This window comes from Chlamydotis macqueenii, chromosome 6 (assembly GCF_036417535.1).
Source record: "Chlamydotis macqueenii isolate bChlMac1 chromosome 6, bChlMac1.mat, whole genome shotgun sequence".
Lineage (NCBI taxonomy): Eukaryota > Metazoa > Chordata > Aves > Otidiformes > Otididae > Chlamydotis > Chlamydotis macqueenii.
Genome location: NC_141561.1, coordinates 30,517,657 through 30,529,627, shown reverse-complemented (window position 1 = coordinate 30,529,627; position 11,971 = coordinate 30,517,657). Strand labels below are relative to the sequence as shown.

At 40.2% G+C, this 11,971-nt stretch overlaps 1 protein-coding gene across 1 annotated transcript; it reads left to right on the top strand.

Moving 5' to 3' along the window:
- The first annotated feature begins 11 nt into the window (after nt 1-11).
- On the top strand, nt 12-7,594 carry MAIP1 (matrix AAA peptidase interacting protein 1). Its single transcript, XM_086750999.1, has 5 exons — nt 12-369; nt 1,706-1,777; nt 3,535-3,661; nt 4,648-4,798; nt 6,452-7,594. Exons 1-5 carry the CDS (start codon nt 46-48, stop codon nt 6,528-6,530), a joined length of 753 nt encoding a protein of 250 aa, XP_086607125.1. The 5' UTR covers nt 12-45; the 3' UTR covers nt 6,531-7,594.
- Nucleotides 7,595-11,971: the final 4,377 nt, after the last annotated feature.

Genomic DNA, 11,971 nt, shown 5'->3' with positions numbered 1-11,971 from the left:
GCGGAGCGGACGGCGCGACCGGACCGAGGGGGGACAGCGGCGAAGATGGCGCTGCGCGCCGTTCCCGGCCGGGGCCGTTGGCTTGCACGCGCGCTCGCGGCGTCGGCCCGGGTCCCGCCGCTGCAGCCGGCCCCTCCCGCCCCCGCCGCCGCTCCCCCGCCCCTGGCGCTGGCCGTGCTCCGGCCCCCGGCGCGGTTCGCCAGCACCGCCGGGCAGGGGCCGGAGGCCGAGGGCCCGCAGCGGCGAGTGGTGGTGGTGCGGATCACCAGCCCCTTGGCCTGGCTCCGCACCCGCTTCTATTACCTCCTCATCCGCCTCTACTTCGACCAGGAGTTCAGCATCGAGGAGTTCACGCGGGGAGCCAAGCAGGTGGGCGCCGGACGGGCGGCGAGACTCGGTCACCCGGCCCGGTGCGACGCCGTGCCTCAGGGGTAGCAGAAGGGCCGGCCTGACGGGCTGCCTGGGGGGAGACGGGCCCCGGCCGTGCCGGCTGCGGCCCTCCCGAGCCTCCCGAGGGGGCTGCCGGGTTTAACGCACACGCCGGCATCGTAGCGCCTGTCTTCTCTCGCGTGTGGAACGGAGGGAGTTCCCCGCTTTTGCTCCAAGAACTTCTGAGTGAGGTGCACTTTTATTCAGGCTTTTCTTGTTTTCACAGATTTCAGAATTAAAATAAGCTGGTTTAGCCACCCCCAGAGTAGTATGAAGAAAGGTGCATCCAGATATTTTTGGAGAATTTAAGAGGAAATGTATCTCTTCTTAGTTGGTTTTCCTAAAATGGCAAAGCTTAGGCAGCCATAGAGCCAGTGCATATATTTGTTTTTCCAAATTTATCAACCCAATAAGCTTTGTCAATGCATGTGTCAAAGAGGTAGTGATCTCAAAGCTAATGGTGTAAAAATTACAGTTACCTGCTGTGAAACTTTAGTTATTGTATTTAATTTTGCAGGAAAGCAACCAAGCAAAAAAAAACCAGCTCAAAACAACACACCAAGTGGTAGGGGACCGAATGTTAAAGTGCTTACGATCAGTTCAAGGGAGACCAAAACACCTATGCCAGTTGCTGTGTGTGCAGAACCACTTGGTTTACCTTTCCCTGGTTTTTATGTTTTTACGCGCTGTAGAGTCTTAAACACTCTGTCCACATTTTGCAAGTAAGCTATTTGAATATGTGGAGGCATTGTTGTATGTAAATATACCTGCAAAATTGAGGGGAAAAGGGAAGTTGAGTTTCCTGAAGTTTAGAGACTGAACCAAATTTATAAAGACATTTATAAATAACTGGAGCTTCTATTTTGACTGAAACTAGGCCATGAGCTGGGAAAAGTGGCAGGGGAACAAAAATATTTACAGGGAAAGACATAGACTGTTTGAATTATCAAAAAGAGAGTAAAACCAACTTGTATAGATTACTATAATGCCTTTTTTTAGTAAGCTGTATGTTCACTTGCCTGTTATCAAAAGGTTTGAAGCTTTAAATGAGAGACTGAAAAGAAACCTTGTGTTTTTATTGGTTCATGGATTCATTTTTTTTAATGCTAGAGGACTTCCATTTCAATGGTGATATAGTCTGCAAACACTGAAATCTTAAATAATGGAGTATTTAGGTAGCTTGTCACACAATGATGGATGTGTCTGAAAAGTAAGCCAGCCTATTGTTATTTGTTCATGCATTTCTGTCTCTCTTTTTTTTTTTTCTTCTTGGTAGGCCTTTTCTGTTGTTTCAAAGCTGCTGTCTCAGCGTAAACTTGACCTGCTGGATGAACTTGTATCAGCCGAGGTAAATGCTTTCCATCTCTTATTCTAGCAATTGATTTTCCATTATGAAGTAATGTGCATTTAACCTGTCATTATCTACAAATACTGCCAGTTTGATTTAATTTGGGAAAACCAGCATAACATGGAACAGGGCAGTTGTTTGTCCTGCAGCTTTTTAGTGTTTCATTTCAAGGCATGAAATGTAATTTCAAGTTACTGTACTGAAAAAATAAGAAAATTTTCCTGCCATTGAGCGTAAGGATCAATTGCCAAAAAGATTGCTCGTGTACCAGAAAGGACTGAAAGGCAGTGGATTCTAGATGGCAGGTGGAGTTGCATACCTCTGTTGGTGTAGGGAGATAGCTGATACTTTCAGTCCGTGCACCAGAATTCAGATGACAAAAGGAACTGGTTTCTGCTCATCCCTGCATTCTAATGCATTCCCACCCCCAAGCAGACCATGCAGCCAATTACTGGTCTCAGCTGGAAGGCCTCAGTCCTGTGTCTTGTTCTCAGTGATATGGCTGACCTGGCTAGTTAAACATTGGTGCTCTGTGTTCTTTGTTTTTATGGATTTTTAATTGCTGAAGTTGTCTTGGCCTTCCCAGGGGACGGAGGTAGCAGATGCATCAGAGTCAAGTGGAGGAGATACTTCAGGTCTATGCCCTGTTACTGGATGTCAGCTTGGCCTGCCCTATTACCACCCATGCCTTTGCAGCAAAAATTTTGGTGCTGTTCTGGTGCATCCCCACTGGACAATCTTGCCTCCTCTCTCTGAGCAGAGATAGCAATAAAATGTGAGTTCATTTCTTATAGTTGTTTTGAAAGAGCATCTCCTCTTCCTTTGCTCATCTTGAATTCTTCAGGTGATTGAGTAACATTGATCCAGAGACCTCATGTAACCAGAGCATGTAGTGGCTGAGGCTGTGATACCACACTACATTGTTGTTGCTTTGCCCAGTTAATTTTGTACTTGCAAAACGTACTAGAAACCAACATCTTCTAGTGAAGATCACCTCTTGCTTCCCTGTGACCTCTGAATTTGTTTGTTGCTCAAAAATGTCAATTCAAGTTAGGCTAAAAACTGAGTATGAGTTAAAAATAAGTGCTGCACAGCTTAATCCTTCCTTGTGGCTTGTCTTTCTCATGTGGTGTTTGAGGTGATGCCTCTGTTCAGTTTGTGCACCACACCCTTTTTCTACTTACTGCGGCTGTGTAGCTCTTAGGAGACTCAATACTAGGGATGGGAATGCAATATGAAACTTAAGTCCCAGAGCAATGATTTTCCAGTCTTTTCTGATTGTTTATAAACTTTTTCTAATGAAAGTGTGGATCACAAAATGGCAAAGATAAACTTAGTGGTCGTGGAACCAATTTTCAAATAATTTTGTGAAAGATAACTAAGAAATAATTGAATCAAAAGCTAAGAAATATACACGTAGTGAGAAATCGGCAGTGAGAAGACAGAGCTGTAAGTATGATTGTGGAAGCAAGCTTGACAGGGCTTCCATGCCTTGCTTTGCAACTTCTATTTTGACAGCACCTTTTCTAAACACTTTTAAAAATACTTTGTTTTCATTGGTTTGAACATGAAATGGATCTTCTTTAATATTGCTGATCTAGGGTTTGGGAGTGCCCAAACTTCCCCATGCTTTTTCACTTCTGCTATTGTGTGTGTTATACAAATGTTTTAGTGATATAGCTCATTTTATTAACTGCAGTAGAAGAGATTGTTACTTCAATTTCCTAATGAAAAACTGACAGTTTTTCTGAATTTAGGTGCTTCAGGTGCTGAAGGAAAAGATTTCTTTGCTCCCTGACACCCACAGGGATGCTTTAGCAGCTGACATTGATGCAATCATGTACACAACAGAAGGAGATGTTCGCATTTACTATGATGATGATGGTATGTTGAGCATTCTAAAACATTTCAGCAATGGGCAGTCTTATTTCCTGGTTTTGCTGCTAGGCAGGCATTCTCCTTACAGATGTGTTTTTGAGTACTGTTTTTCATTCCTTGTTCTTCTGTTTATAGTTTGTCTGTATATAATTCCCTGATTACCTTTCAAACCAGAGCCTGAGAGATTGTTGTTAATTAGTCATGGTAAACATGACTTCTGTTTAGGTCTTGCTTATTCCTCTTCTTTTGTAATTTCAGATTTTTACATTATTAGTCCTTAGCAATCTCAAACTACTCAAAACTAGTTATTCTACTATGTGTAGAAAGCTGTTGCTACAGGGATGAAAATATATCTTCCAAGAAGAATAGTGAAGGCTGGATAATGAAGTAAATGTTGCTGTCTTCACTTTTGTTCTTTCATGGAATATACTTTGTTCTAGCACTTCTTGATTATTATTTTTTTAATCTAGTGATGAGCTCAAACAAATCAGTCTTTTGGTTGCATACTAGCATTGTGTACTTAGTTCATCAGACACAGTTGAGATGGTTTTATGATCTTAACTATGGGTCTTCGAATGAGCATTTCAAATTGTCAGACCCAGTGAGCTTTTTTCCTGTTTGGGAGGACAGGGAATTTTTTTCTCTTAATTTGCTCCTGAGTTTCAACTACTCTACATGCTTCTCTGTTATCGGTAGTTGGCTTCGGACCTTGTGATAGCCAGCTTTTCTTCATACGATTTAATTATTTACAATGTCACGCAACACTCCTAGCAAAATACATACCTTTCTACAGAGTGTATTTTTATTTTTACTAAACAGCAGGAATATGGCTTTAAATAGCCTTATTGTTCACTGTTCTATCATGGATTCTTTATGGCTGAAGTCAGCTGCCCTTCCAGGATCTCACTGGAAGGTATACTGGATAGCAAATGGGAGTATTTGACCAATGAGAAAAATGAGGTCTACCTTATGCTTTGATTTATTTCCAACAGGAAGAAAGTTTGTTAGTATCCTGATGCGTTTCTGGTATCTGAATGGTGCTAACCTACCGGATGAAGTACCAGGTGAAACCAAAGTTTTCCAGATTGTGTTTGGAGATGAAAGCACAAAAGAAAAAAGACATCTTTTAACAGCAAACTATGAGTAAGTTTACTTGTCCTTCTCTTTTCTCCATGTACATTGGCTAGCTGTGTGGAAAGCAGTTTGGGAACTGGCAGCATTCACACTGTGCCAGTGCAGAACTTGGTATGTTTTAATCTACTTTGATTCTAATCTAATTTGGTTCTCATCCTACTTTCCAGTTTTTATTCTAGGGCCAATTTTTTTTAAATTTCCCATAAAATCATTATGTTTTTACCTTGCTTCTGAGATTAATGGGAATCCTTTCTCTGTCAGGAGGAGCAATTGTTGGAGCATTGGATGAGGTTTCTGATCCTTTCTTATATTGCTGCAGCGTTCAGGAAATAGGCCAGTATCAGTCCTTGTTTCCCATTTCTTATAGCACAATTAACAGCAGTGCAGTCAAGCCAAGCAGTCAAGTGTGGTAGTGTTGACTTGTCACTTCCCACACAGAAGTCAGAACTGCAATTAGCTGAAAAAGTAGCTCATGAAAGAGAAATTTTTTTAGCCAAATGCTTTCTGCAGAAACGCAGAGCAAAGCAAGCATTACCTAGTGTTCACATAATTCGTGCCACTGATCCAAACCCTCAAAGCACACATTAGGTAGATGAATTTTCATGTAAATGCTTGTAAGTAGTGCCTGTATTAGTGTACTGATCTTAGAGCAGTGCAGAAATATCTGCACAGCTGGCAAAATGTACTGAAAGTAACATTCTCAGAAGTTGGAAAAAGTGAGGATTTCTGTGAGAAGTGCAATATAATCAATGACTTCTACATCCATGTTTGAGATGGAGAGACTATGGGGTCTAGATGATCAGGTGCTCTGAAACGAAGGAAACACTGAGGACATCAGTGCTTTTTGCCTGGATGGGTTTTTGTGGATCCATCTCTTAGCCAGATTCAGCATCTTTTTTAGAGTTGAGGCTCCATTAACCTCAAGAACCTGCCCTTAAAGCCCTAAATACCTATTTCTCATCCTGACCAGAGACATTTCTGCAGGTATGTGTTGCTTCTGCTATTTACAATGCTAACCTAAACTCAAATGGGCAGAGATAATACAGGCTTTGGAAGCCTAGTGTTAAGTATTTGGGTGTCTGGAGAAGACAGTTTCCAGGTGTGGATTTGCATGTAGTTGCAAAGCAATGAGGTTATACTGCTCTTGTCTGCAATATGCAGCTTACTTGGGAGCATGAATATTCAGCTTGAAGCTCAGACTTATTTTTAGATGACAAGCAGTCAAAACTCACGTGCTCAAGGAGGAAGTGTTCAGTAAAAATGAAAATTTTCAGGTAGAATGCATAGCATGTGTTTTCCCCGTACAATTCAGTTGCCATCCCATTAAACGAAACTCTTTATTTAGAGATAAAGATCTGCCATAAAGCTATGTTCATAGTTAGTGCTATGAAAACTGAGTGCTCTTTTGATATCAGGGTCTTTACTGTTGCTGTTTGTCTGTGGGATCTGAACCAAAACACTCTCAAGTCAGTGCACTTTGTTTCTTACTGTAGAATTAATTTTCATCTTCCATTTTGGGGCATAAGCATCAGAGTCCGAGGAGCTTTTACAGGAATAACTTTGAAGTAAAATATTTCTTCATGATTTCTTGTTGGTGTTAGTAGCTTTTAAAGGATTAAGTAAATTTTAACAACTCTTAGCTTCCTGTCTTTCCTTTTCCAGGTTCCAAAGGGAATTTACAGAAGGAGCAAAACCAGACTGGACAATTACACGGATTGAACATCCAAGGCTATTAGAATAAATGCCTTCTACAGTCGTTTTATGTACCATTGTAAATGTTCTGATCTAACAGATACCAGACTTTTTTTTATCTCTTCTTTTCCTGTCCTGCCTTCTCCTCCAGAAGAGGGATGAATTTTGTATGTTTGATTTCCCAAAATTGTTTCTGAAATTTACACTATGCTCAGTGTTACAATAAAGCCTTTTCCCTGGAACAGGCCAGTACAAGTTTAATTAGAACTAATGCTCATCCAAGGGCTTTACACAGCGCAGTTTCACGCAGGCTGGTATTACGGGTATGTCTACTTCTTACATTCTGAGAAGCAGTGATAAAACTTGAAGATAAACAACACTTTCATGGCTGATGGCCCTTCTGAGTTATTTTCATATGTTTCTTTTTTTTTCCCTAGGGACTGTTCAATATATAACTGAGTACTATGCAAGATGAAATAGAGGTAGATGGACTTCTTAGATTGTCTAGCCTCAGCAATTCATTTTGAGGTAGTTTTGCTTTTGAATATATTTGAGATTAAGAAAGTTAGAGCCATTATCAGTATTTGGTGCAGGATTGGAGTAAGAAAAAAACTTTTAGCATTGCACTGGGAAAATGGATCAAAGATATGTATTTTGAAAAATAAAAACAACATTCCTTTCAATTTAATAACATAAAGGCAATTCCAAGTTTAGAGATCTATGAGAGAAAAATCAGTCAACACCATGAATTTAAAAGAGAATCTGACAGTGAAACAAAATGAAGTCCTCTATTTGAAATGCTTGTTGAAGAAATCAGCAAATCATTAAAATTAGATGTTGCAGCTTAACAATTTCCCAATTCTCAGATTATCTGTATTTCTGGTGTTAGTAGCTTGAGATTTTTATAGGCAGGTCAACAGGAGATCATCATAACAGATTTGTTTGGTTTTTTTTATTTATTCCCTGTCTCAACTTTAAAGATAAAGCTAACTTTATACCCAGGCATGTTGTAGAGATTTGTGCAGTGTTTTGAAAGTGTAAAATAAGTACTATTACTGTGATTCACAGTAGTTGTGATTGAAGAGTATAAATTAAATTTTCCATAGTTCAATACTTTTGATGCAATGACTTAATGAGAAGAATATTTGAATCTTATCAACAAGTTTTTATGTCAAATCTTGGCAAAATAATTAAGGGATTTTGCTCTGCCTTAGCAGCAGCTGCCTGGCCTTATAATGGGGAATTTATAATTTGTCCTCTGGACAAAGTTCATTGATGACAGAGAGCCTTGTCTTCGGGGAGAAACAAAATCCTGTATTTAAAATTATATATAGCCATTTTGTGTGCAGTCAGTCTGGAAAATTTTGAGGCAAAGCAAAAATGTTTATTATTCTGTGGGTCACTTGCTGGAGTGATGCTAAATGGTAGTACGTCCAGTTTGGCCACTGAATGATGTGCTGCAAGAAGTTGCAATCAGCCCTATTTAACATAGTAACAGGAGAAACAAGTGAAGTGTGCAGATGCAGTTGGAAGAAAAGTCATTATTGTGGAGCAAAAGAAGATAAAAGCCAGTGAAGACATCTTTATATTTGGGAATGTCTGCTTTCACATTAAAGTAACAGAGGTCTATCTAGAAATGCTGGTATATCTTAATTTTGAATTTGGGTTACTTTTTTAGTATCTCTTTTGTTTGACTGGATATATCAAAACAGGAGTCTCTGTCATGACTGATGAGTGATTGCCCTTTTACTAGTGAGTGCTCTGTTTTTGGAAGCAAGGCAGAGTGGACCGTTCTGTATGATGAGTAATGAAAAAAGATTTTTTGTTTTGTTCACTACAAAATTGTGACTTGATACGAACATGCTGCAAATTGATGATAACACAGTTTTGCTGAAAAAAAAAAGATGTCCTTGGAAATTTACATGCACTATTTTAGTCTTTCAAAGTTGTATTTGCCTTGTGGATTATGGGGGGAAGGGGGGCACTGCTATTGGATTTTTTTTTTTTTTTTTTTTTTTTTCTTTCCCCTGTCTAGTCTTAAGAATTACCCTGGAGACTATAAATCTCCCATCAGGTGCAGAACTACCCATGGTGTTACTGCACCAAGAATAAATTGAGAAGGCATGTAAATTACTGTGCTTACTGTACTGGAAAGTGGTTTGCTTCCACAGTGAGTCAACCCCAAACCTGACTTGGAAGGAATGGACAAATTTACATCTTGAAGAAGAGGGCATTGAAGTTTACAGGAAGCTTTGCCTCCTTTTTACCTGCTGTCCATAAATTCTCTATCATATAAGGGCATTTGTCATCTTACAGCATTCACATTTTCTCTTGTGGAAATATTTTTCTTCCATGTCTCTTGTTCAGGCGAAACAGGAAATTCTGGTTTCTGCGTTGTCAGCTAAACAGATCTACCCAAACCTCCTATTATCTAAGATAAGAAATTTATGTAGTGTTTTCAAGCAAGCTCCTAGTCAGTACGTTTCTATATACTGTAAAGGTTGTCCTAAATTCTTGTGGCAAAAAGGATGAGTAAAGGGTTAAGTTTGCTTCATCTTGATCTAAGACATTGTCTTATAATTCGGGTATTTCCAGTGCTGCCATTCAAATGCCTTACTCTAAAAATCATAATACTAACCTAAATGTTACCGAATTTTTTAAAAGAGCTCATGAGAGTGTTTTATTGGAAACACTAAGGAACACTAGAACACGGTGGGGATCTCTGTGTCACAGCATGTTAGTGCTCCCAAATTCTCTTGATTCTCTTGCTGATTTCTCTCAGATGTGACCTTAGAAATCACAGTGTGTAAGGATTTGAGCATGCTTTATTTCGATTCCATCTCCTTGCTTGACTTCCATTTCTGTTGCTGTAAGTCAGGAGGACAAGTACAATTGTAATTATGGTATATGGCCTCTAAATCCCCATACATACCAGTCTGAAATATTTGCAGTTTTAGCCTGCAGACTTCTTCATTCAGACCCCAGTAATTCTTGAAAACAATGTTACCAGGTTTGGTAGTGATTTTTAGGGTAAAATTAATATCACTATTAGCAATGCTGACATTTCTGATTCATGTTACCCAGGACAGTGAAGTCACAAGATATCTGGACTACTTGAGCTGGGGATGAAAGTACCACATTCTTCCCCTCTGGGCGAAATCGTATTTCTTCAGATTCCTGTGGAGTTTGAGAAGCCTTTATTTATTTATTAATCTGAAAATGTGGTTGTGTTTACTAATTATTGTCACTGCTTAACTGTAAGCAGCTGCTTGGCACAATTTCAATGCATGTGTCTAAATCTTGATGAGCCCTGATTAAATCTGGCCAATGAAAACCCCATTAATTTGCACACCCCACTCACCAGTAGATGGCCTTGGTCACAAAGCTGTTGTGGCTGGGTAGTGACTAGCATTAATGAGAGTGTGAGAGGGATAAAGAATAATAATGATAGGGGCACTGATGCTCGTTTCAGTGCTATGGAAATAATTTAAACTTGTCTTAGTAAAAAGTCTTCATATTCTTTCTTGCTTTTATCAAGCCAACAGTAGTGTCTTGTGTTCTCTACGCAGTGCTTACCCATTTTAAACTGGCAATTTAACAGAATTCTTAATATGGGAAATTTGAGTTGTATATGTGAATTCACACAGGCACCTTAGTATCTGACAGTAGCAAACCGTAGTTTTATGTTCTCATTTTAAAGTCTGTTTACCATGTTGATTGTGGTTCCTTTCCCTCCTAGCATTTCCTGATTAATTTGTGGGCCACATTCGACTTTCTCCAGTTTTTAAGGCGTGCTCAATTTTGACCTTACCATTGCTTCAGGTTATATTTAGTTAATTATTTTCAGGTCTTATGGCTGGAAGGATGTTTAGTAGTAAAAGTCCTATTGTTTTTCACAATAGTGATCATGCTCCTTCAAAACTTCAGAAGTCCTGTGCTTGTCTGTTTAGGTGTGTGGTGTGAGTAAACTTGTTTTCTGCCCCATGTGCCTCATTGGCTGCAGGTGGGTGCCTTTGAGATTCCTCACAGGCTGTAGTAACATGATGGCTGCCAATTTGTGTGAGCTGGGATACAAGTGTGTGTAGCAGAAAGTGTTTCTAGCTTCATTCTTCCCTCACACATGGATGTGATGGTCTTGAAGCACTGTACCGTGCACAAGGAGAGGTGCTTGGCTGTTAGAAGAGCAAGCATTGCCTACATAGGTGTGCTTTCATTCTTCTAAGGGAAAGGCAGCTGGGTCAAATGGAGATGCACAGTGAGTGCTGACCACAGTAAGTCATAGGGGTTTACCTCCTTGTCTTTTACTTTCTTTTTCCTTTCTTTTTTTTTTTTTTTTCTTTTGCATTGTTGATGTGCTATTCTTTTGGGTTTTTTTACAGTCCTGCCAAATAGGATGGAGGTTGAGTAAGTCACTGTGTACATCTACAGCACTTAAAAACACCCGCTTCGTCACAACTCTGTTTCTTAAGTGTATTTTGTCTGGATTCAATGATATATGCTTTCCCTAACATAGAGTCCTGCTGTTGAAGTTGATGGGAAAACTGTCATGGGTTTTAATGGGAGCAGACAGAGTGCAACTTTTTTGCTGCTTTTGAAGTTATTCTGTCAGAAATAGAGGTGACCTAAAATTAGATATGCTGTGGTTTCTCTTGTATACCGTTTCCTCCTTCCTCTGCTGTCACAGAACATGACTCTTGGTAGTGACTTTGGTAGTGTAGTGCTCAGGATCTACAAAGGAAAGGAGCAGGACAAGGGAAGCAAAGTGTATGTGTAAGGAAGGTCAGATCACGGTAGTGTCAGGCTGATAGGACAAGATTATCCACACGGACAAATCTGCTTTTTTGGCATTGGAAATCTTCTCTCCCTGATTTGCTACTGTTGCAGATGGCAGGGGAGATGGTATTTCACCAAGGATGCAGCCCTTTGCCTCAAGGGCATGGGAGATTTAGTATATACAGGGAAACAAATATGTGCTTGAATGTTCCTCTAAATTATATTTTGCAGTTGACAGTAACCTTTTACATAACAAGCTATGCTTGTGCTCTGATTTGTAGGGAAGGATCTGAGTTTCCAAGATTAGAACTGAAGTCTAACCTTAAGTTTGCAGAACTTTCACAGTCTGGGGAGGTATGGGAGAGGCAGCCCAGGTAAAGCTGTGGTAAATTGGAACGAGCTACAGGCTGTCTCTGCCTTAGACTAATTAGCAGCTGGCACATCCCTATAAATCAGGAATGAAAAAGGGGAGGGAAGGAAATGCCTTGATAATCCCTCTTTTCTGAACTTTCTGGAACTGCTTGGCAAGTGCAGCATCTGTAACTTAAGTACCGGCTGCCAAGTCTGGAGACTAAAGCTTTGGCAGTGCAGTTTGAGTGTGTGAGTGGCCTTGTTAAAGCCCATGGGCTGTCAGAACGTCAGTTTTTGTGCTTGCAGGTGGTGTCACGCTGTTTGAGGACCTTCAGGCTTCTTATCTGCAGTACAGCCAAACAAGGT